This window comes from Girardinichthys multiradiatus, chromosome X (assembly GCF_021462225.1).
Source record: "Girardinichthys multiradiatus isolate DD_20200921_A chromosome X, DD_fGirMul_XY1, whole genome shotgun sequence".
NCBI classification, from domain to species: Eukaryota; Metazoa; Chordata; class Actinopteri; order Cyprinodontiformes; family Goodeidae; genus Girardinichthys; species Girardinichthys multiradiatus.
In genome coordinates, this window is record NC_061817.1 from 22886646 (window position 1) to 22913819 (window position 27174).

General features: G+C 39.5%; 1 protein-coding gene across 3 annotated transcripts in view; it reads right to left on the bottom strand.

Moving 5' to 3' along the window:
• Positions 1 to 27174, bottom strand: part of LOC124862927 (mitochondrial import inner membrane translocase subunit TIM16-like) — a 164940-nt gene that overhangs the window by 14706 nt on the left and 123060 nt on the right. For all 3 annotated transcript variants that reach the window (XM_047357132.1, XM_047357130.1, XM_047357129.1), the window contains exons 10-11: positions 232 to 286; positions 85 to 142 (exon numbers count right to left, since the gene is read on the bottom strand). In XM_047357132.1, coding sequence (XP_047213088.1) covers positions 85 to 142; positions 232 to 286 — 113 coding nt within the window. The remainder of the gene's footprint in view (positions 1 to 84; positions 143 to 231; positions 287 to 27174) is intronic.

Sequence of the window (27174 nt, forward strand, 5' to 3'; positions counted from 1 at the left end):
GGAGAAAATCAAGAAAGAGAGACAATAAACACTATAGGAGAGTGTAAAAATCTCTAAGCATTTACAAAAGCAACCCAAATTCACCTTGAGTTAGGAAAGGCTCAGATGTGGAGACTTCAAAGCAATCAATTGCAGTGTCTCCCTAACAGGAGAGAAAAAACCATTACTAAATCTGAGTATTTTCAACATGTTTACGAGGAGCAAAACAAATGGTCTTAATGTAACACTTACAAGGCCAGCGAGCATGAGGAGACCAGTGTCGTCATCAAACAGAGGGACCAGCATCCTGTAGATGAAAACAAAGACAGAGAAAGAGAGAAATGATTGTGAGACAATGAAAACATTTATTTTTGCAAATGTTTTTAAATGAAAGCATGTCAAGCGTGTTTAAAGGTGTTGCCACTAGATGGCGCAGCTGGCTAAGTATGAGGCTAATAAACGACATGTGTGCAGGAACTCAGCAACTCCTTCAACTTCTTCTACAGACTTTAGATGTATTCACCCAAAGCCAGCCCAAGAAAATACATTTTTGCACTTGTAACAATACTGTGGAAGCTTTGCACAAAGCAAGTATGCTGTGTATTGCTGTTGTGGGTCAAGGGGCTTAATATACAAAGGCAACAACATCTTCCTCTGAACAAATCCTCAGGTACTGGACAGAAAACTACTGAACTGCCCAGAGTAAAATTTAAAAAAACCTTCAGAAATGTTGATCGAAGTGGCTTCAAAAGTTTATGAAAAGGTCTGGCTGCTTGGAAGCAAGATATGAAAAAAAGAAATGAGTTTTCCACACTACTTAACAGTATTGACCACATTTATTGGCAACACTGGTAAAAATGTGTAAAAAGTATTAAAAAAAAACATTTATGTTTTATTGCAGTTGGATAATCTCACAATGAACATTGCTGAAATCCAGCCTTTAATTTGATTACATTCATTTAGTAGGAAAACAAAGTTTCATTACTAAATAATTGCTTTAAGCAAAATCACCTGAGACACAAGAATTCCTTTAAATAAAAGAATAGATGCCATTTTTAACGAATAGTTTTTAACTTGCTCAAGGTTGAAATATTACAGTTTTACAGACTATCACCAGCAGTTACTTGCTTTTACAGATATTGTTATGATTTGGTTTTTGGTTTCGGGTTTTTTCTTATGTTTTTCACAGTTCAAGTTTTGAATCATGCTTCTGTTTATTTTTCTGGTCATGTTTTAGTCTTGTTCATGTTTTGTCAAGTTAGGTTTTGTTTGTATATTAGAGTCTCTGTTTTTGCCGCAGCCATGTTTTGTTCTGTCTGTTAAGTTTATTCGGTTCACCTGCTCCAAGTTAATCTGTCTCCTTGCTCCACCTGGTTTTCACTCCATATATACACACCTGCTCAGTTAGTCATCGGGGGAAACATTTTTCATGCTCAAGTCTTGTTTTCGGATCATGTCTTGCCTGTCTCGCCTGCCCGTTTGTTGTTTTGTTCTTGCCTCCTGCTGTGAGTGAGTTTTTGTTTTTGTCATTAAAACCTTTTTACTTACCGACATGCTGCCTTCTAGTCTGCATTCTGGGGTCCTATATCTCACAAACCATTACAGAATGTTTCCGCCAACCATGGACCCCGCGGAGAAACAGAAGGCAGACGCCTTGGATCACTGGGTTGAACGGCAGAAGGAGGAGGCGATGAGGAATCTGCCGACCGACCTGGAGGTTCTACCCTCTCCATTGCTGCTGGAGCAGATGGAGCGTGAGGCGGTTCAGCGCAGTTCTCCGCCTGCTCTTCTGGCTGCGCACTCTGGTCCGGCAGTGAAGTCTTCGGCCTCCTTCCGCCGCAAGAGACGTCGGCGCAGAGCGCCTTCCTGTGGTTCGGCTGCCGAGGAGGTGGTTTCCCTGCCAGCCAACGTGAGGGCTGCAGCTAGTAGTCCCGCATCTTCGTCTGCCACAGCACTGTCTGCCAGGCTCGCTGCAGCTCCGCCCATGGCACTGAGTCTTCGCCTGATGAACTGGAGGAGCGGCTGAGGTTCTATGCACGCCAGATAAAGAGCTTCAGGAAGACCAGCCTCATGTATTCTTCTCCTGAGCTGATGGACAGAATCAGGCAGATGGAGAGGGATTATGAGACTGCAGTAAGGCAGTTTTACTGCCGCCGACCTTTGCCCACGCCTTGTCTGCAGGAGCGCTGCTGCAGAGCAGTCCAGGTCCACAGACACACCACAGCCCGACTCCAGGTCCACAGACACACCACAACCCGACTCCAGGTCCACAGACGCACCACAGCCCGACTCCAGGTCCACAGACACACCACAGCATTTGATGACGCCTGTCCCTAAGTCAGCCTCAACCCCCTCCCCATGTCGCAGAGGACGTCGTAAGAGGGACGCCCCGGCTCAAGTCATCGGGGGCCCTGGCGACGCCTCTGCCCACACCACTGAGGGTCCCGCCGATGCCTCAGCTCCTGTTCCTAGTTTGCAGGGGTTCAGTGAAGAACCGGTTCTCATTCTGGCTTCTGAACCCTGCGACGAGGAGTTCGAGGAGGAAGCGCCGCCGGACCCTGTTCCAGAAGGGTTCAAGGAGCATCTAGTCCTCATTCTGGCTTCTGAACCCTGCGACGAGGGGTTCGAGGAGGAAGCACCGCTGAACCCTGTTCCTGAGGGGTTTAAGGAACGTTTTGACAGGCCGCCACGTCTTTGTCGCAGGTCTCCACGGCTTCGCTGCCGACCGCCCAGAACTCTGTGGTGCAGGTCCGGTCGCCTGCCGGAACTCTGTGCCTGCTGGGGACGACCAAGTTTATTCGGTTCACCTGCTCCAAGTTAATCTGTCTCCTTGCTCCACCTGGTTTTCACTCCATATATACACACCTGTTCAGTTAGTCATCGGGGAAACATTTTTCATGCTCAAGTCTTGTTTTCGGATCATGTCTTGCCTGTCTCGCCTGCCCGTTTGTTGTTTTGTTCCTGCCTCCTGCTGTGAGTGAGTTTTTGTTTTTGTCATTAAAACCTTTTTACTTACCGACATGCTGCCTTCTAGTCTGCATTCTGGGGTCCTATATCTCGCAAGCCATAACAGATATCTGTGCCACAAGTGATTTACTTAACTATTATTTCTTAATATTTACTGCTCACTAAAAAAATAATATAATCTTACTGTAATACAATATTAATTTATTTAGAGGCGTTTTACACATCTTTACCAGGGATTCCAATGATTGTGGCTGGCACAGTAAATTTCTCAAAATGCGCAAACTTCAACCAACCAAAGAAACCCAACATAGTTAACTGTATAGTAGAGTTACAACCAAGAAAGGTTTTCATGGTAAGTTTATTTGATGTTTTGAGAACTATAATTTTTAACAGTAAATAATAAGCCTGAATTATTTGTTAAAAATACCAAGGACCTACAAAGTAAACTAGCAAAAAGCATAAAAAAAGGGACAACATTTCTGAATAATCTGAAACAAATAATTTTCTGTTACTGAACTCCAAATGTTACCCACACAGGTCTAAACAAGCCTAAACAAACATAGTCACCTGTTTCTCTCGTGATTTAGACTAAGAGGGTTAAGGGCTGCAGAAGTACAACTGGGTACCTAAACCAAACAGGAAATACTTCAAACAGCTGAGGTAATGCAGTTAAATCTCCCTTATTCCCTACCCCTATTCTACTCTATGAGTCACGGTCAGGCTGTGTTATTATTTCATGGGCAGGTCACAGTCTGGATAAGGACAGAGAGCGCAGGTTGACTGAAGTGGTAAGACGCACTTGCAGAGATTTGTTTATGATGACAACCTTGTGCAATGCTTCTATCCCAGGGCCACTTGATGCTGACAGACTGGTGATATAATACAAATAAAATAAAAAAAAAGTATGAGTATAGTGACAGGGTTAGTTAGAGTATGTAAGGTGACAACAAATGGTGACACAGAAGGGAATGTTTTGTAAGTAGCAAAGCATAAGAGCATGTGACAGCATGTCTGTATGGAACTCATAAAAACAGTCAACTAGTAAAGAACTAACAAGTACCAAGGCAAGGCAAGTTTATTTATATAGCACATTTCAGTAGCAAGACAAGTCAAAGTGCTGTACCAGGTTAGGGTCTGTAGACAGCTGACAGTAACAATTATTCTGGTGTAATTTTCCTTTTGTTCTTATTGGGCAATGTGGCTTGATGCACGGGCAGCATAACCTGTGGGGCGCAATTAAGCCAAAAAAAAATAAAAACTCCAAAAGGCTGTATGTCAGTGACCCCACGTTTTTTTGTTGCTTAATTGCATCTCCAGCAAATAAGGAGTAAGTGCCCCCCTGTGGTACGCACAGAATAAGCACTAAAAGAAAATATTACTGTCCATCGGGAGTTGCAACCTTAATTTTGAGGTGTGATTTTGATTGTTTTTAAGGTGTCTTCAATAGTTCAGTTCAATTTATAATTTTAGAAACTTCAGAAGACACAAGTGGAGGCCTCAACTATTTCCTGGATCAATGACTATCTGACAAATAGACCACAGTTTGTGAGATTAAAAGATTATGTGTCGGATCAGTAGGTCAGCAGCACAGGAGGACCACAGGGCACTGCACTCTCACCCCTCCTTTTCACTATGTACACCTCAGACGTCCATGACAAACTGAGTTCTGTCATCTGCAGAAATACTCAGATGACTCTGCAGTCATCGGGCGCGTCAGAGAAGGAGAAAAAACTTATTACTGAGAGCTGGTGGACCACTTTGTCGCATGGTGTGGAAACAATCATCTTATATGTCAAAGGAGATCATTGTAGATTTTAGCAGAAACAGGAATAGGTCAAACACTATTTCCATCATGTGACAAGAAGTGGATGTGGTGGAGGAATAAAAACACCTGGACCTCAACAGACTGGACTGGAGATGCAATAGTGAAGCAGACAGTACTTCTTGAAGAAGCTTAGGTCATACACTGTTTGCAGCAAGGTGCTGCACATTTTACAAGTCTGTTGTGGAGAGTGTGATCTCTTCTACCATCATCTGTTGGGTAGCAGCTTAAAAAAGCTCAACAAGCTTTAGGTATCTGTGTGAAAAATGGCCTTAGCTTTTTCAAAAACATTATTTACACTACATTCAGTCTTTCTATCTAGGTTAATTTACAGCTGATCAATAATTTTAACTGTTTATACTGCTGATGAGTTAGAAAACAGTTCTTTTAAATGGGGATGTCAAAGGGGTACTCATATCTGCAGTCCACACCAGGGAAATATGCAAAGAAATAACTCCAGTCCAAATAAAAAGGGTTTGTTCCTCTTTACATTTGATGTGTTCAATTTCATTTGTTGTAAGATTCATTAACAGGAACTTGTTTTGTTGTATTGTTCTCATTGTGTTAAATTGGCTAGTTATGGTTTATTTAGACTGGTGTTGCAGGTGTGGGTGGTTGTTTCTCTTTACACACACTACAATTTCTTTATAGTTTGCTTTTAAAATAATAAATTACAAACCTATTTTTAGCCTGGCTTTGAGTTGAACTTCACCGATGCTTTTATTTTTATCGATATTTTGTTTTGATTTATATTTGTGCTAAAAAAGCTAAACCTACACAAGCAAGATGTAGGCCTTGTAACGTGAGAAGTGGATGATAAATGGATGAGTAGTGTTGATTAAAATCAATCTAGCACCATCAAGGATATACAGTATTTATAAATGTAATCAGGAGAAAGAAGAAAATGTTCAGTTGTAAGTTTTTAGATATGAATGTTTTTAGATATTAAACCACAGTATGAGCAGTCACATTTCTCATTTCGTAATTCTCTATCTGATCAGCCAGTAACTGCTTTAAGAACAATTAAAAGCTGGACACAAATCAGACCTGAACCTCTCTTTTAACCTCTCGCCCCTCTGTCACAAAGCAGTGAAGTCAGTGAGGGGTGATCACGCTTCGCTAGGTTGAGTTTATGTCCCAATGTTCCGAGTCCGTCCGCAGGGAGTCCCTAAAACACCCTTATTACCACACTGCTCGCCTTTGCTCCGTCCTCCCCACATCAAAACCACCTTGCTTTGTCCTCCAAGCTCCCTCTGGGCCCTTAGTCCCAATTAACTCTCCAAATTGCCTACACTCTCCTCGAGGTCTTATCTCCACTTTTCTCACAATAAAACGTACAGGTCAAACAGCCCCATAATAGGAGCAGAGCTTTATCGCTAATTGTGGTCACTGCTTGCTGTTGTTTTCATGCTTGACCTCCTCACAAGCCCGTTTTCACACACAGCGAAACACATGGAAGCATGCAGGTGAATATTTACGTGCACATATGTACAAGCACACATCCATGCAAGCTAATTGATGAAGCTAAGCTGATTTAATGACTTCATACTGCAGTGTCACAGAGTTACACATTACAAAAAGAAGCTAGTTTGGCCCTCATACAGAAAAGTCAGGCACAACATTCCAGAAAAAAGAACTTGTCTGTTTTTGGTGTACAATTAAAATACGTTTACCACCTAACTCATAATACACATAAGTCAATAAATAATATATCAAAATGTTGACTAAACGCACAAAATCTCTTTCATTCCACCGTCTCTCAGGCATATCTGCACCTACTATTGTCTCAACAAATTACAAGCTGCTCTAAACATCTGCAAAGAGTCATCAGAGGATCCAAAAACCCGCCTGCCTCCTTTCTCGGCTGCCATCACCTCAAACTGCCCATCTCGCACGCATGCTGAATGAAAATCATAAAATGACCTTCTCCCTTTGACAGCAGCTTTCAGCACCACCAGATATGATGGGTATTCTAATCTTTCCTGTATTTGTGTGTGTTTATATGTCAACCAGGGTAAATTAAGATCATAAGAATGTGTTGTCATTTAATAATGTGTGAGATAGTGGGAAACACTTGAAAAACTGACTTGTAAGGGGCCCAGACAAGTGGAGACATGCATTACAGACACAAATAAAACTTCTGTGCATATGTTTGAATATTCTGATGTATGCATTTATTGAATATTTGCACCTGAGAGAAACTCCTGGAGGTGATTCAGTTCATCTGAACTAAAGGACAATAAGAACAGGTCATATAAATCAAATTATTTACAGAGAGAGTGATAACTTTTTAGAGGTTTACAAAAGCAGGGAAACTTGTATAACCTTGCGTTTCCAACAATTATTATTAAGAAATGAGCAAATGCTCTATAAAAGGAAATTTTTACTTTCCACCAATTTAAAATGTTTGTATATTGAAAATAAATTGGGACCTAAGTCAAATTCCTTGTTTGTGTGGACTACCCTGGCCAAAAAAGAGGATTCTGATTTTGCTAATATCCAGAGAAGAAAGTTTTACTCCAGATTGTGCTGCACATTGAGAAGTATTCATACCCATTAGACTTGTTCACATTTCTGCACATTCCAGTTACAACCTTTGGTGTGTTTTATTGGGATTGTTTTGTGATAAACGAACACAAAGTAGCGAATTATTGTGAACTGAAAAAATTACAATCCATGGTTTCTATAGAATCACCTTTCAAAGCAATTACAGCTACATGTCTTTTGGAACATGTCTGTAGCATACTCCTGGATCACTGTAGGACCCCCATCAAATGTGGGGCCTATTTCCTCCCCACCACACTCCCTGCTGGTGGTTGGTGTCTGCCTGCTGGTGTTTTGGTGGTTCTCGGTGTCCTGGGCTGGGTGCTTTGGTGTGTGCCTGGGCCCCTGGGCTCCTGGGCCTCTCTGTAGGGCCTCTGCTGGGTGGTGATGTGCTCCGGGGCCTCAGGTCACTGGGTCCATGGCTGGATCTGCTCCGGCGTAGATGGCTGCTGGCGGGGTCTGTGGGCTCGTTGCTGCAGCTCCCTGGGGCTTCTGTACTGTGGCTGCTAGGTGGTTCCCCTGGAAAGAGGGGGCTGCTAGCGGTAGTTCCGGTGATGGTTCTCCTGGGGTTCGTGTGCTCTGGGGGGCCTTTGGATGTCTCTGGCTCAGATCTCCTCCATGCCTGTCTTGGGTCCAGGGGGGCAGGTCTGTGGCTCCTCACACTTGCATTTTTTTATGTAAAAATCTTGCACACACAAGCTCACTCACCCACAGGTGTTTGGATTTAGGTGTTAACAGATACACAGATGTTCTATATTGAGCCACAGTTACCACTAAATACATCTTGCATTCGTTAGTACTGTCACTTTTCAGTAACATTGCTGTTGTTATATGTGTTTCTGCAGGTGTAGAAGCAGTCTTCTATGGTGTTATCTTGTATTCTCTCATCTTTCTTTCTCTCCTCTATTCTTTTCTCCTTCTCTCCCTTATTCCCATTTGCATGACCTCTCTCTCTTTCTTGCTTATTATCTCCGTGTCCATTACAATTGAAATAATCCCAAAGCAGTTTCTAATAAAGATTTTTTTAATATCAATATCTAGTGGAGCAATATAGCATTAGCCGTAATGCTCCACTTGTGAAAGTAAATCTTTTGGGATTCTTCTTGGCACTCAGACAACAATTTAGAGTGCCGGTCTGCTGTACAATACACGTAAAAAAAAAAAGGAGTATGTCTGTAGCAGTTTCACATGTCTACAGACTCAAATTTATACCAATTCTTCTTCTCAAAAAGTACTCAAAATCAGATTTGATGACAGAGCGTCTGCAAACAACTTTTAGCACAGATCCCCATTTAAATTTAGTTCAGGTACTTTCTAGTACTTTGATTGGATATGCTTTGATCAAAACCATCTCATTGATGTTCTGGTTGTATGTTAAGTCTTCTACAGAACAAACAAGTTCTCCTCGATTACTATTCTGTATTTAGCTCCGTCCATCTCAGAGCAACTTCCTTGCTACTATTGAAGAACAGCTTCCCCCCAGCATGATGCTGCCGCCACCATGTTTCACATTGGACATGTTGTGTTAAGGGTGATTACTTTTCCATCACACACAGTTTGTAAGAAGGCTAAAATACAAACTTATGGCCTCACCTGTTTAAAAAACATTTTTATTTGTCTATCACATACACTGGCAACAAAAACATTCAATTTTGAGGTTCAAATGTGAATAAATGTGGAAACATTTCAATTGGATGAATTGTTTTACAAGGTAACTGACAAACCCCTTCAATAATATTAAAACAATGCTTAAAACATTGAAAAGCATGTTTTATACCTAATTCTATAAATTGACATCATAGTAAAAGACATGCTCCTTTATAAAAATACACAAACACCGAGACACTCCTCCACACTTGAACGAATGCATACAGACAAAGGCCTTTTTCCTGATACCATCAGACTCACCCAGTGGTGTAATATGCGCAGGCATACATGACGCTAATTGAAGCAGCCTGGAGAGGTATAAGGTTATGGGTTTGAGCTATGACCAGATGAGTATCAGTCAAAGGGACCTCTTTCTCTGTCGTATCAGATCATGACCTTCAGCAAGGCCTGCCTTAATAATAAAACCATGGACTAGACATGGCATTAAGTTCCAGATGACAGGTAGTGAGCCAGAAAATGGAAAGAATGAGGAGGTGGAAGCCATTAGGGAATGTAATCCTCCTCCAATTTTATTTATTTTTTTATTCTAGTTTAAAAGTATTATTAGAATATTGTTTTGCACAATTATTGGCTTCAGAACTAAGTCACTAACAGGATGCATCCCCTGGATTTACAGGAGATAGAATGAGACCAAATATAGGAATGTTTACACCAAAGAACATCTCTGGAGATTACAGAAGAAGGGAGTAACCAATACCGAGACCTTGATGTTAAAAACAACCTTAAATCACTGTGAAATATCTGAGACATTCACCACTAACTTCAAAGCGTGACCATATACAGTAAGTATTTGGACCGGAGCTATTTTTATGATCAGTATCTGATTATGAAACACAAATCAGCACAAGATAATAATGTGGCCAACAGGATAATAATGTGGGCAACATGCTGTAGAAAGGTGGGCTGTAACAAAGAAATGAGCCTTTCATTTTAAAGCATGAGCCCATGCTCTTAAGGTATTTCTCTAATAACTATCTGATGAAGATGGTTCATACAACCTACAGATCCTCTGTTGTTATAAGGAGCTTTTCCTCTTTCCCCAGGACAAAAGGCACACTTTATGTCTCGCTGTGAAAGAGTTAGATACAGCTAACAGTTTTATTCACACTTACACTGCAGGCCAAAGACTGATAGCATCTCCACCAATCTTCAAACTGCTGCCTTGTGAAAACTGAGCCCACCTTTTCATAGAGCAAATAAAAAAGGTGATAAAACAGAAATCAATAAGCTTACACCATGGCTTTTTATCAACTAAAACAATTACAACGGCATATTCTAAGTAAGTGAATTTCCACAATGAATACACTGGCAGCTGATATGTACCGCAGAGCAACACACTTTTTCCACCGGGTGTTCAATGAGTGTTCTGGCTTCGCTTGCCTGGCTACCTTCAGTAGCTAGTTCATTAGAAGGGAATTAGAGCTGACGCTCTGCGTTCCTGAGAGGAAAAGAAAAGCAGGAATTGTCAGCAAAGGGGCCAGCTGTGGCTATGTCTCAGCTTGAGTCTCAGATGGGCTGCCAAGCTTCTGCCCCCCTCTCCTCCTCCTCACTTCATCTGGACCATGCCAACCAGTGCACTCATACCACACATCAAGTGGAACAGAGGTGCAGGTATGCATGCATGCTCAGGGTTTCAGTGAACAGACTAAACACAAAGAAAAATAACAACTTATTCCTTTAAGAACATAAATTTTTTCCTCAAGAAAGAGAGTTATGGTGTTACACATCATTGGTTTAGTTTCATCATCGGGTGAGTGTCATTTCCCTACCTTAGATAACAAATGATTTAAATTCATGTTGTCCAATTTTATCATAATCTTGCTCATAGTCGAAGATCAGAACCACAATCAGTCGAGATAGGGTGTAATACAGGGTTAATTTCAATGATTAAAACTTATATATTTAGTCAACAGGTTTGTTTGTATGACAAAAAACCTGTTGACTAAAACTATGAAAAGTCTGTTGGAATAACTGCTAATAAGATAAATATCACAAAAATTTGGGTTTAAAAAAATGGCAGCTTGAAAATTGGTAAGGATCTGGGTTTGTGTTTTTGTGCTTGCTACATGTGCTCATTCTCAGGTGGTGCTGGAGCTCTCAGGTGTGCTGGATGACAGGTGCGACTTATTCCACTGATTGCCAGGAGGAGTACTTAAGCAGGAGGCTGCCAGCACTTCAGTGCGAGAGTGTTTTGCTACAGTGGTACAAACTCTAGCCACACTCCAAGTTATGCGTCGTACTTCGACCTCGTTTAACTTTGTTTTTTGCTCCTCTGCAGATTTTGAAAGCCTAAGCTTTGGATCTATGTCACTGAGTTTTCTGGACTATGTTTCTGAAAGTTATTCTGTATGATCAAGCCTGTCTTCGTTCTGAGGATTCCTATCCTGTGATCTACCTTCGTTTGAATTCTCATCAAGCTGGCAGCTTCCTGTCCTCTTCGTCTCCTGAGCCAAGCCACAAGCGTACCCTGTCCACCCTCCAACGTAAGCCACCGCACATCGAACTTGTTTACTGTAACCTGAGCTCCACAGAACAGCACCAAGTGAACTCTCTACGGATATACCTGCTTAAGACCTGGATCCTGAATCTCATTCCCCCTGGCGACCTGACCATCATAACCCAGTGAGCCGATCTCGGTATCAAGATAACTATTTGCTCTTAGTTTCATTTTTCCCTCTGTTACCCGTACTCATCCATTCTCTTCACTTCTCTCCTTACAGTGAGATATTTCGTCCGTTCCGTTCCTGACTATATCTTCAATAAACAATCTTTATTTTACTTCTTCCTCCTGAGTGTTCTCAGTATGTGGGTCCGAGGTATTTCGAACATAATGACAAAATTGTGCTATTTACAGACGCATGTCCTTGGTTAATGGACTTGGGTCTGTGTGAGCAATGAATACCAGGGTTTTATGTAGTTTGTGTGCATTTTGACTTTCTGATTTTGTTTTCTTTTCAAACTAGTCCAGTTTGGATTTATCTTTGTCTAATAAATACATAGTGGAAGCTGTACAAATGGTTTTCTTTAAATGTAAGAACCTGAAAAGGTCCAGATAATCTTCATGTTAAAACCCTACAATTGAAATAAATATAATTAATGTATTATGACAGTAAATACCAGTAATGACAACAAAAATATGCATCTGCTGCAACCTGGTGTAAAAAAAATAGCTTTTTTTTACACCAGGACAATGTTGCTTCTACTAGCTTAATTGTTATTTACAAAAAGCTATGTAATATACACAGAATCATACATAAAACTAGATTAATCAGATCTAGTGTCTGGAGTTGCACATCTTCATGTCAGCTTACACACAGAGACATTCATGCAGAACTTTTAAATGCCTGGTAAACTGGTCCAGACAGGCTTGGTTATAAAACAACCAGGTCACTGGTTGTAAACTGGCAGGAGGGCTCCTTCCCTTCACACTCAGTTAGGTGGGGTTGAGATTTTTGCAGAATGTGGGTGGGCATGAGGAAGTTGTGGTATGAAGGAACTGTAAGAGAAGTTGGGTGTTAAAGCACTAATGGGAAACATAAATCCGTTACATGCACATGCACATTAAGCAAGTCAGAATGCTTTGGGTGCAGATGCCAGAAATGCATAACATGTTTACTTCCAGTGTTGGCTTGTGTTCCTCATGCCTGTCCTGCATCTATATCTGTAAGGTGATGATGGCTGAGGAGTCCTGGAAAAGATGCGTTCTGCATTTACCCTGGTGGCCCGGCTAGATGGCCATATAATGAGCCTGGGAACTGTTGGCGCTCGTGACCGAGTCAGAAAAGAGAGGAGGACAATGCAGCAGCAAGGCGAGGGTCAAAACTGGTTCTGGTTGCGTGTTAAATGTAGAACGCACAGTTTAAAGATGAAGTAAGGAAATACTCAGCAGTTTTGACACTTTTTGATTCGAAGATACATTTTAAGTATCGACGGAAACAAAATGAAACAAAAAAGCTTTGAACAAAATTAAGTTTACCTTTAAAACAAAGTAAATGATACAGACACATAGAGGCAAAAGTATTCATACCCCTCAAACCTTGTCACATTTTGTCCTGTTACAAACACAGCCTTTAATGTATTGTAATTTGGTGGAATAAAATAACCCATAGCAACACTTCACTTCATTTACAAATAACAATCCAAAAAGTGTGACGTGCATATGTACAGGTCCTTCTCAAAATATTAGCATATTGTGATAAAGTTCGTTATTTTCCATAATGTCATGATGAAAATTTAACATTCATATATTTTAGATTCATTGCACACTAACTGAAATATTTCAGGTCTTTTATTGTCTTAATACAGATGATTTTGGCATACAGCTCATGAAAACCCAAAATTCCTATCTCACAAAATTAGCATATCATTAAAAGGGTCTCTAAACGAGCTATGAACCTAATCATCTGAATCAACGAGTTAACTCTAAACACCTGCAAAAGATTCCTGAGGCCTTTAAAACTCCCAGCCTGGTTCATCACTCAAAACCCCAATCATGGGTAAGACTGCCGACCTGACTGCTTGCTGTCCAGAAGGCCACTATTGACACCCTCAAGCAAGAGGGTAAGACACAGAAAGAAATTTCTGAACGAATAGGCTGTTCCCAGAGTGCTGTATCAAGGCACCTCAGTGGGAAGTCTGTGGGAAGGAAAAAGTGTGGCAGAAAACGCTGCACAACGAGAAGAGGTGACCGGACCCTGAGGAAGATTGTGGAGAAGGGCCGATTCCAGACCTTGGGGGACCTGCGGAAGCAGTGGACTGAATCTGGAGTAGAAACATCCAGAGCCACCGTGCACAGGCATGTGCAGGAAATGGGCTACAGGTGCCGCATTCCCCAGGTCAAGCCACTTTTGAACCAGAAACAGCGGCAGAAGCGCCTGACCTGGGCTACAGAGAAGCAGCACTGGACTGTTGCTCAGTGGTCCAAAGTACTTTTTTCGTTGTCATTCGGAAATCAAGGTGCCAGAGTCTGGAGGAAGACTGGGGAGAAGGAAATGCCAAAATGCCAGAAGTCCAGTGTCAAGTACCCACAGTCAGTGATGGTCTGGGGTGCCGTGTCAGCTGCTGGTGTTGGTCCACTGTGTTTTATCAAGGGCAGGGTCAATGCAGCTAGCTATCAGGAGATTTTGGAGCACTTCATGCTTCCATCTGCTGAAAAGCTTTATGGAGATGAAGATTTCATTTTTCAGCACGACCTGGCACCTGCTCACAGTGCCAAAACCACTGGTAAATGGTTTACTGACCATGGTATCACTGTGCTCAATTGGCCTGCCAACTCTCCTGACCTGAACCCCATAGAGAATCTGTGGGATATTGTGAAGAGAACGTTGAGAGACTCAAGACCCAACACTCTGGATGAGCTAAAGGCCGCTATCGAAGCATCCTGGGCCTCCATAAGACCTCAGCAGTGCCACAGGCTGATTGCCTCCATGCCACGCCGCATTGAAGCAGTCATTTCTGCCAAAGGATTCCCGACCAAGTATTGAGTGCATAACTGTACAAGATTATTTGAAGGTTGACGTTTTTTGTATTAAAACACTTTTCTTTTATTGGTCGGATGAAATATGCTAATTTTGTGAGATAGGAATTTTGGGTTTTCATGAGCTGTATGCCAAAATCATCCGTATTAAGACAATAAAAGACCTGAAATATTTCAGTTAGTGTGCAATGAATCTAAAATATATGAATGTTAAATTTTCATCATGACATTATGGAAAATAATGAACTTTATCACAATATGCTAATATTTTGAGAAGGACCTGTATTTAGCCCACTGGAGTGAATATTTTGTATAAACACTTTTCATTTTATTCAATACAGCTTAAGACTGGATGGAAAGAAACTCTGAAAAGAAAACTTCAAGTTGTAACAGGTTTTTCTGGGGTACACTATTGCCCTAAAAAAATAAAAAAATCACTTGCATAAACCACCTGTGATTGGGGACCAAATTTGTACCATTCATGCCATATGGGACCACAAAAAATCCTTCCAGGGCCGCAAATAGCGCTAGGACTCTACATTGGACACCAATGTCCAAAAGGAATATCTGATTCAAAATTCAACCTTCTGCGAATGACTAACTCCTACCAAATTACTTTTCCATAAGCACACCAAGCAGTTCTGAGTAGGAATTTAAATTGGGTACTGTATTTGTGCAAGAGCCAGCCTGAAAAATACTCTTCATAAATTTGATTATCTTCAAAAATAAACCACAGAGCAGAAATGTTATGCTCTAAGTCATACAGCAATGTTTCTGCACACCAGACGTAAAACATTAAAGTACGTAACATTCTGGTCCCAGAACACGGCACTGGTTAGTAAAACCAGTTGCTGATGAAGTCAGTTTTATTATTTTAGAAAACCACAAGCAAAGGCTGAGCAGTTGCTGTTGTACACACAATGAAGCTCCAATGCAGTAGGTCTTTAATAGACTCGACGACTGATTTACTGCCTTAAGGAAGTATTGAACAGTTGAACAACATGATCACATGGACATCACAGTGCTAAGGAGCAACAATCCAGCCAATAGTTGGATGATGGCAGCCTTTCCCTAAATAAAGAGGGCCTTGACCTTAAAAATAATACATGATATAAACTGTTAAAATTTTTACACTGTTTTAAAGAACTGTGCACGCTGTCCATCTGGAACAGCCAAGAAAGAGATTTTTGGAAATGCTAAAGCTCTAAATTTTAGTGAGTTATGGACACAAACATGATGGCTTTATGTGTTTTTTTTCAAAGCCTAAACAAACTTGTGCAGATGAGGAAGAAGGTTCATATACAGCCTTAAAAACATTATTGGGCATTTCAACAAAGCACCCTTATATAATTTGGTTTAGTTCACAAATGTTTTGACTCAGTTTAGTCTTCTAGTTTTGCTTTATTAGCCAGCTAACAGTTTGTCAGGTTGTCTGTTTCTGGTTCAAAGCTACTGCAAATCTGACTCGTCTCCTTGAGGTTCACAGATCCCTCTGGATGTCTATACTTGCTTTTTTCTGGTTCATTTAACTAACAACTTAATCTTTAACCTTCCTTACTGATTTTTCATATCTCAAGAAGAGACATTCCTCTCTCAACGACATTTAGAAAAAAAAGACTTGCCAGAGTCAAGATCATATGCCAGATCAGATGACAAATTACATTTTCCATCTCACACAACAGAAGCCAAGGTAAGGAAATGTTTAAAAAATAAGGCCCAGGCTGACATTAAACAGCCTGATAAACCACCTTTAGTGTGATTAAACTAAAACAATTATCTTCTTTAATTACATTCACTACCTTTCCAAATGTGAAGGAATGTTATCCTATCTTTATTACCAGGTAGTTCACCTTAACTCATTTAATTTTCAGCTCATCTGATTTTCTAATGTTCTTGGAGATCATTTTGCTGTCACTCGATCCACTGTCAGATGTTCACACCTCTAACTCAGGGATACTTTGCTCTAAAGAGAAGTTCGATGTTAACTCGGTGACTGCAAGGTACACAGATCTAGCAGCTGCTTAACAAGCCCAGATCATCACCCCCACCACCATGCTTCACATGTGGTTTAATGCATTTGTGGTGATATGGTGGGTTTGGTTCCACCAAATGTGTTCCTGGGTGTTTTGAACAAACGTTTATACATTTATACTGTGGTCTGTTGTAATTATACAGTTTAAAAAGCAATAGGGTATGTTTAAATTAAGCTCTTCTTTCTTTTTACAGAAGAGAAACTTTCTCATGACAAACCTTCAAAGCAAACCATGCTTTTTCTGTGTTTTTAGAAATGAACATTTATAAACGTTAAGGTTAAAAATACATGTTCCAACTGATCTATTTGTAGGTTTTCCCCACATAAGTCGAGAACTATCTTCCTGGGGAGTCTATTTCTTGCCTTGTGGTAATTAAGTATCTTGAATGATAAATGAACAGGCAACAATTGTTGTTTGTCTTATATGTCTTTTCCCCTTTTGTATGTACTAACACACAAACCAAAACTAAAAAGCAGCAAAAATGTCCACCAAAAAAGACCCAAAACTTCAGAATTTACCCATGTGGATCAGGTGCACTTAGCAGTTTAGATAATTCAAAGTCCTGAAAAGAGACCATCTAATTTTTTTTTAGGATAAAACCCTGATTCAATGCAGCAGAAGCACAGTTGTAAAATTGTCATCTTCACGCAGGAAGACTATGTGCTGTGATGATCTCCTACTATTTACTCTGTGAATGACTTGGATATTCTTATATGTATAAGAAAAAATAGGACTGCATGCATTAAAAATGCAAAAATCCCTTATGATGAATGAAAGATTTTAAAGCAGTCTGTGGCACATGAATGATGTTAAAAGGGGGCTCTATACAATACACCAGATATTCACATACCCTTTAGAAAAAATACATACATTTATTTGCGCTGCCTGACATTAAATCAGACTAAACTTTATTATTTATACTTGCAAAAATGCCAGAACAATAAGAGAAAGATTATTTTTAAGGTTGTTTAAAATATTTCCTCAAAATCTGTTCACAAGCGGCTCCTCTGTATATTAACCTTTTAACTGTTTGACTTCTGTTAGATGTTTTGTGTATCCTTCCACAACCTTTTCACGATATTTTGCTGGTATTTTGGCCCATTCCTCCTGACAGAACTGCTGTAACTGGGTCAGGTTTGTAGGTCACCTTTCTCACACACACCTATTCAGCTCTGTCCAAAACCTTTCAATGGGGCTGAGATCAGGGCTTTGTGATGGCCACTTTGTGTTGTCCTTGTAACTAATCTGGTGGTATTCTTAGGGTCATTGTCCATTTGGAAGACCTGTTTGTGACCAAGCTTCAACTTCTTGGCTGATGTGTGAGATGTTGCTTCAATATTTCCATATAATGTTCTTTTTCCATGATGATATCTATTTTGTTAAGTGAGGTAAAACACTCGCTCACAACATGATGTTACCACCTCTGTACTTCACAGCTGGGATGATTCTCTCAAGCTTGCGAGCTCCTCCCTTTTAACCTCTAAATGTAAGGATGATTGTTATAGTGAAGCACTTTATTTTTAATTTCAAAAGGTAAGATGTTTGTCCCAGAGTCCTTTTAAAAGAAGTGATCTGGCTTTTTATGTTGCTTTTGAAGAAATGAATTTTTCTTCGTGGTTTTAAGCTCATGTCAGTAAAGGACTTGTTTTACTATAGATAATGACACTCTCCTACCTACTTCAGCCAGCATCTTCAGAAAGTCTTTTGCTTTTGTTCTGGGATCAATACACACATTTCACACAAACAAAACCACAAACACATAACCCGTCTCCTTCCTGAAAGGTATGATGACTGGACATTCCCATAATGTTTGTTCTTGAACAAATGAACGTGGCACGTTCAGGCATCTGGAAATTGTACCAGAAGATGAACCAGACTTGTGGAGGTCCATAGTTTCCTTCCTGATATCTTTGCTGAATTTGTTATTTTTTTATTTTTTCTTTACAATGAAATAACCTATCAGCAGCTTACAAAGCTTTGACGTTATGCTCTGGGGTTAGAAGCATGTTAAACTTGGTGTACGTATATGTCCGCTTTTGCAAAATATTGTTGTATTTAGCAAAGATAAATACAAATAAATAGACATTTTGTAATTTCTCCAATCCAGTTAAAGTCATTAAAGTTAGGTCTGACATTATTTAATTTTTACCCCATTTCCTGAAAATCCTGTAAGAGTGTTTTGATATTGTACCCCAAACCATGGGCCTCTGCCTTCATCCTGGGTCAAATAACTCTTCTGCTTTCTCTGAGTGGGACCAACACACCCACAGTAAATCATCTGCTTCAATGACTGAGGCACGAAAACGTAAAGCAACAAAACAATAAAAATCTGATTTACTGTAGCGAGATGGTCAAAGACAGAGGGAAGAAGAAAATAAATAAAGAAACCCAGAGCAGAACAGACAAGATTGCATCTCAAACAGGCTGTTAATCATGGCGGTTATGTGTCTACATATATGTGAGACTGTGTGCATGTGTGAAAGGGTCTGTAGAAGAATGCTTTGAGATCTACATCTGGGAGGGTAACTGGATGAAGAACACAAGAAATAGTTAAAGACAACCTCGACACATAACCTCAACATGATGATGGTTTTGATGAGCTGTACAACCAGATCCAGTCCCATGATGCCTTCATGTACGTCAAAACGCATATTTTTGCAATTGTGCTTTTCTTCTATATTTCCAAGTTTTCTGATCAAAGGAGAAGCCATGTTCGTGACAACACATAGTGAGAGAGCACTGGCCATTAAGAGGTTAGATTTCAAGTCTTTAACACTGCTAATTCTAAGAGTAATGCATCTTTACAAAGCCAATAAGCTGTAGAACTGTGCCATCGAGAGGAGAAAACTACACAGAGGAAGATACACCTTAAAATATTGTACATAAATCAATCAAATGTCAAGATTTAGATAGGATATATCTAAACTATTCATACCCCTGACAGTAATCTCTGTTTTTATTTATGTTTTAATAAATATGGTGTGCAGAAAAGTATTATTTATTTAATATTATATATTACACCCTCCTCAATCATACCCTTCTTAGGATTGCTGACCATGTTTTCGCATGTTTCCACTGGTATTTATTTTGCAAAGCTTCAAGTCTTTGAGGTTGGAAGGCCTCCTTGTCATCACCCTAATCTTTAGCTTAATTCGCAGATTCTGCATAAGGTTCACACAGAAACTCAAACTCCATGTGCAGTCTGACAAACACCTCCTCACAATAAACCACCCTGAACAGACATCTACAAGTCCACATCCAGGCTCTGTCTGCCCTTCTCCACCTGCACATGATGAAGCAGCTTTGAGCAATTTGTTAACACCAAAGTCCTTTTTGGCTGCTCTCTTATTCAGGGGTCGCCTCAGCAAGTTGTTACAACTTTCACACAGATGTGGCAGAGGATTTGAACCAGGGTTCCTTGTGTCAAAGATGTGGACTACGCCACCTACATCGCTACATCACCACAGAGAGCTCATGTCTGTCTTGGATATATTATATAATGGGAAAGGTCAAGTGTCCCTGAATTAACCAGCTGTCGATAGCTCTGAGAGACACTACAACCCAAGGTGTACATTCTGTTCACTGCAGATTTATATTTTTCCCAGGGATAATACTAAATGCTGCTCAAGTTACAAAGAATTACACCAAAGCTAAAAGCTGACTGGAAAATTACAAGTTTAAGGCAAAAGACCAGACTCACTAACCCAAAGACAATTACAGAAGAGACCAAAGCCAATGCTCGTATCTTTTCCATTTAATCAGCTACTTGACCTTATTTTAATGTCAAGACCTTCCCATCAATCTTTCCGAGACACTGTTATCAGAGCTGAAAGAGACACACTTGTTATCTGTGTGCATGTGTTTGTATTTATCTTCTTTTGTTTGACCAGGCAGGTCATTTTAGAGGCAAATTACTCAATCAGTGTCAAGTTAAAATAAAACACTAAGAGGTTGAAGGAGAATGTGCATTTAATCTAAATAAATATACAATGCCTTGCAAGAATACTCACACCCCCTGAACTTTTTCACATTTTGTCACTTTACACCCAAAAACCTTGATGCGTTTTATGTGGATTTAATGTTATAAACCAACACAAACTAACGCAGAACTGTGAAGTGGATGGAAAATGATACATGGTTTACGACATTTTTACAAAGCAAACTAAAAAGAAAATCTGGAAAATGTGACATGCATTTATACCTTGCGTGTTTTACTTTGATACCCCTTAATTAAACCTAGAGTTACAAACAGCCACAGTCCACCTGTGTGTAAGCTGAAAGAAATGGAAGAACTCCTATTTAAAGTTTACTACAACCCAAGAGGCAACACAACAAACTTGTGAAAGGTGATCTATCCAGAGGAAACCAGAAATATTGGAAGAAAACCTGTTACAAGCTGCAAAAGGCTTGAGATTTGGGCAACCGACCCTAAAGATGTACACCCAGAGCTTCAGTGGTTAGTAAGTCAGTTAGTTAAGATCAAAGCATATTCATGTGTTAGGATGGCTCAGTCAAAGTCCAAACCTAAATCCAACTGGGAATCTTTTTCAAGCAGCTGTTCAAGACAACAATCTAACTGAGCTTACGCTACTTTGCAAAGAAGGTTGGGTAAAAATCTCAGTATGTAGGATGTGCAAAGCTGGTAGAGATATACTGCAAAAGACTTGCTGCAGTCAAAACACAAAAAAGCAACACAGTTTTGAGATCTCTCCTAAAAATTCCTAAAAATAACCCATGCATCGTTTTTCTTCTACTTAACTATGCACTATTTTGTGTAGGTCCAACTAAAACACATTGAAGTTTGTGGGTATAATGTGATAAAGTGTGGAAACGTTATGTACATAAAAAAAGAATAGAAAACAACTGAAGGTGTGTTCTGGTTAAAAGAAGGTCCTGGACTGGTAACAGAACATTGTAACAAGGCGAGTAATGTTGACACTGACTTAACTCCCTGCTCTTCATAATGTACGGCCAATAATTCAATCATTCAAAATGCACTGTGACCTGAAGGGATCTGTGCTGCATAGCAGCTCTCTTCTCCTTCATAGAGTTTCAGTCTGACATGACAGTGCAGTCATACTAAACATACCTTAGCTGAGCTGCTGTCTCTAACAAACTCAACCACAGGCATGTTTCTTACTCAATACCTCGAATACCAGAGAGCACGGTAAAAATATGACTAGAATGAAGAAGTGAGCAGAAAACAAAGAGGATGAGATTAGAAAATAGCTTACAAACATCTTTACAGGTTTCTGCTGCACTTAACTGGCCAGGAAATGAGTTACCAAAACAAATTAAGATATTATTAGCTTTTGACTTGAAACTAAAGATAAGCAAAGGACTGAATAAATACAAAAGAAGTAATATTAGTGGGAAATTATTTCATCTCTGTTAATAATGATCATGGGAAAATGTCATTTTTGCATGACCCAGTCTAAAAGTAACCAAGGGAGTGGAGGTCAGCAGGGTCTTCTTCTGACCCAGCCTATGGCTCCTGTACCCGACCCCGTCACTATAAGATCACTCTACACTTTATAACCCTGTCTTTCTCATATCACAGCTGTGGCATAGTGCTTGCAATGTATTCATACTACTTGAACCTTTTAACATTTTATTATGTTACACAAACTTCCATGGATTTTATTGGCATTTAATGTGTGACAAATGTGTTGGGAAATGATGGCTTGACAACTGAAATGTGTGGCATGTATATTTAATCAGTCCCCATGAGCTGTGGAGCCATATTTCCCTGAAATTACAGCTGTGGGTCTTTTGGGGATTGGCTCTAGTTTTCCATTCTTCTTTACATAAAAATTCAAACTCATCTGGATTGGATGGAGAGTGTTTGTGAAGATCAGTCTTCAAGTATTGCCTTAGATTCTCAACTGGCTTTTTGTCTGGACTTTGACTAGGCCATGCTAACACCTGAATATTTAGCTATGCCTCTAACAGGTTTTATTGCAGGATTGCCCTGTATTTAGCTCCATTCAAATTCCCATCAACTTGAAAAGAACAATCCCCGCAGCATGATCTTGCCACCACTGTGTTTCCTGGTGGGGATAGTGCAGTCAGGACAATGTGCAGGGTTAATTTTTTTGCAACAACGTTTGGCATGAAGAACAGAAAGTTTACATTTGGTCTCACATAAAATCCTAGTAAAACACGTTGGAGTTTTGTGATAGTAAAGAGACAAAACAGCATAGACACTAGGGCTGTAGCTAATTATTATTTTAATATTTGAGTATTCTGTTGATTATTCTGATGATTAATCAAGTAATCGGATAATAAAAATTGGCACACTGCAGATTTTTAAAGAGATTTTTATTAATATCAGAAAGCATAATGTGATTCAGATGAAATAGAACCTTATTTAAGGGCCAATTTACACTCTTCTTATTTTTTTAGTGCAAAAACCGTGAAGAAATAGACCAAAAGGTTTTTAATAGGATATTTTTTTTACAGAATTTGAATCAGGTGAAGCTAAAACTAAGCCACTTGAGGAGTTCTAGATAAAGCCTATTTACAGACAAAGAAGGTTTTTCATCTTAAATGCAAAATGTATTTATTTCTTGTACGGTTTAGGCTTATTTACTGCTCTGAGTGGGTTGTTCTTTCAACAACTGGCATGTTTTAGAGTCTGTACACTCCAGTTAACAATTATTTGATCACTGAATTGGTTGATTATTTCAATAATCAATTAATCATGAATAATTCGATTAATTGTTTCAGCCCTAATGGACATTTTAGCAAGGCACTAAAAAATCCCTTAAAGTACTGTTCTGTTGACTCCCTGTCCACAAGTCCAGGTTGTTGCAGCTGATAAAGGACCCAGTTCCAAGATAAACATGATAAGGTAATATCTTGAGTTGGTTTAATACAGTAAGTTGGTGAAGCAGGGATTGTTTTCTGTGCATATTTGCTGCTCTGTTCTCCTTGGTGTGAAACAAACAGCTCCTGTGATTGTTATAAATGTTTTAAATACAATGTCTTGAAGTCTTTGTGTTCAGTGACTTTTCAAGTTGGCAAAATGAGCTCTGATGATGCCAGTATATCTAAATTAAGCTAGAGTAAAATAACAAAATGGAAAAAAGTATATGGAATTTTTGTTAAAAAAGGAATAAAAAACCAAAACAATAAACAAATGAAAAACAGGTACCAGATTTGAGCCCCTTTGAACCCTAAATATGAAGTTGAGTCCAGGATAATCCACTAATCCCTGAGCCACGCTGGGTCCAACTAACTCATGATGATAAAATGTTTTTATTCAAACTTCCTCTAAAGAGGATAGCTTTATGAGGAGCACATTGACTTACAATGGGTTTAAAGCTGGCAGTGAAGGTTGGATGGGAAGAGTCAACATTTCACCTTTAAATGATGTATTGCACTAGATGTGAAGTGTTTGCTCGCACACAAATAGGAACGACTTCTGCTTTCAGCACACTCATTACTCTTTCCACTGGACATATTTTACTCCCTCATATCCAGCTTCCAGGAACTGCATCTAATTAACCCTGCGTGCTCCTAGTTTGTTACCCTGCTTTCCCGGGATCTTTCTCCTCTCTTCGCATGGCAGGGCACTGAATTTCTCTTGGACGTTTTTTCCAAGCTGCAGGGTTAAAGGGTTTCAGTGGGAAGAAAGGCAACTTGAAGATGGCACAGTTGCATCCCGAGGCGGCCCACACATGCAGCCGTCAGAGCGCATTTATGTGCGACTGAAAATGTTGGGGAAGATGACACACATGGCCCCAAAACTCGACCAAACACAGTTGACAATATTAAAGACAAACAAAGAAAATGTCCACCCAAGCATCTAAATAACAATGAGACGAGTGATAATTATTTAAAGCCTGTCCTAGTAGGAACCTTCGTATTGAAACACTGATCTGTTTTCGTATGCTAATAATACTCTTATCGTCCCTATTAATATGGGTCTGTTCCAAAACATCAAACTCAGCTTTGGTCTCCAGGCCTAATCTAAACATTTACACACCAGCTCTAAGAAAACACAGAGATACTTTTGCTGCTCCCTGAAAAAAACCACAAAAAAAAAAACCCACTAAGGACATTATGGTAAATATCCTTGCTCTTAACAAATAAACATCTTTGAAAACACTAACAGACAAACAGAAATTTAAATGAATGAATAAATATGTGGACAAGCACCTCTTACCAACTGTTAAGTGCAGTGGAGGATGTGTGATGCTGTGAGCCTGTTTCTGTTCCAAAAGCCCTGGGAAGTATTTGCCAGCTAACTGAAAATAAGTTGTTTTTGGATCTTTCAACAGGATAATGATCTAAAACATATGGCCAGATCCACACAGATATGGCCCATCTTCAATAAAATCAACCATCTTCAATGTCTCCAGATCCTAATTGTGTGGTTCTGTGTGTCTCCGCAATGCCCTGTTATGGACTGGTGACCTGTCCAGGGTGTACCCTGCCCGTTGCCCAACAACCGCTGGAGATAGACACCAGCCCGCTTGAGGCCTTACAAGGATATGCAGGTATAGACAATGGATGGATGAATGGATGAAACTTGCTTGTGTCATTTTCAGCTCATTGAGGAAACCGGTATAATATGAGCTAAAACCACATTTAATTTCCCTTTGAGATTAATAAAGTATTTTTGAATTTGAATTGAATTTGAATTTATGTTCAGCTGCTGCTTTGCAGGAAATCTTGTCTTTTTTAGGTTCATAAAAAGTAAAAACCCGCAGGAATAATTTGGACAACAAAACATCAGCAAATCGCAGCAAAACATAATTGATATTTAGCTTTTAATTTAACTGTAAAATAAAAAAATGTCCCTAGTAAATTTAGAACAGGTTTTTCCAACATTCAGTTTTGTTTTCATTTTTTGTTTTATCGATGAGCTATCTCAAGACCTTCTAGGTTCTCACATAGATTTTCACTTTACAATCACAATGATTTTCCCTTCTTTTTTTGCTGTTTTTTATGGATTCTTGTATAATCCCAAACAATAAATCTCATGTCAGTTTATATGTTCTAAGAGATGCACAGAGGATCCACAAATGTCGGTTAATCCTGAACTTATAATAAAGATGGAACAAACTATAAAAGTTACAGTAATTTATGGAAGTAAAAGGTGAATGAGGTCAGACATAAAGAAGCATGTAAAATAGAAAATGGAGTCACACAACAACCAGAATAAGGTGAGACAGCTGGATGATTGAAGCACAAGTATGCTCATCAATGCACAGAGACGTTCAGCAAATTTAAGCGCAGACATGATTTGAAAAATGATTATATAGGAGCCTGAAGAAATTTCCGTTAGCCCACAGCTTGGTTCTGTGTGGCAAAGAGCCTGCATTTAAAACTGCTAGCAGGCGGGAACCGGCTCCAAGCTTCACGAGAGTTTTATAGGTTCCCCTGGGCAGAGCTATAAGCTGCCTTGCCATCTTTTACTGAACCACAGTGATTAGGAGCCCGATGTGGTGACGGCAATGCAGCCACTGGACTGTGATTTACTGCTCAGACCAAATGCACGAGGAGCGGATGACATCAACGGTTCATACTCTGCAAGATTTAGTGTAAGGTATTGTTTAATATCTTAATTAAATTAGTTCAATCAAGTGTTCACACCCTTGGTATCAGCTGAACGATCGTTTGTTATCAGTACAACGATATGTTTTACTTTTTTTTACTGCTGCCAGAATCGTTGAGGAGAAGACAAGTAAAAGTTGTGTAAATGGAAACATCTTGAACTAATTTACAAAACAGATGAAACAGAGCGACATCTAAACGGACCTGAAAAGGTTTTAAAGACTTATTTTGGCAAATAATTAGTTATAATAATCTATTATAAAAATGTGTTTATTTTATCATATAATAAACAATTTAATATCTCTTTGAAATCATTTTATTGTTTGCCTATAGAGCCTTTGGACAACCCTAAATGTGTAAAACGCCTTTAATATGACAGTATAATCTAAAGCTGGAAAAAACTGCAGAGGTTATTAAAAACTGAGCTATTTTACAAATTAAAATCTGAAAAGTGTGTCATTCACTAGTTTCCAGCTCTCTCCACTTTGATGAAACCCGTACAAACAACAGCTTTCTTTTTTAGTTAATAGAGTCCACCCATGGGTAATTCCAGCTGTTGTGTGAAGGACTGTGAAAAATATTAATGTCTGTTGTGTGGAAGCTGTATTACTAAATTTAAAGTATGTTAAGTGCTAATGTTGTGCTGTATTACGGGTCAAAGATATAACATTTAAATTTTACTCAGAAAAAGACCCCATTTTGCAACAATTCTCCCTGATGTATTCCAGAAAGTCCAGATCTAGGGGGCCACTATAAACAACCTGAACCACTGATCTAAATAATTTGCCAACAGTGCACCTGGATAACTTCAGCTCTGCTGCTGCAGCTAGGAAAAAATACAGAGCCAATTAAGCACCAAGAAGGGACAAACATTTTTAAGCTAAAATTTGATTAATAAGGTACACAAAGTTCCTCTTTCAAAATATATCCTAAATATGCAAAACCCTTCTTTTGGAATGACTGAGCAGCTCCATCTGGACCTTGTGGGATGTGCGTGAAATCATTTCTCTATTACTGCAATTGACCGTAATATCTTGCAGATGGTATTGCATGTGTGTGCAGCATTGATAACTCCTAGTAGAAGAGCGACCAAGAGAAAATTCATGAGCCACAGACTGTCT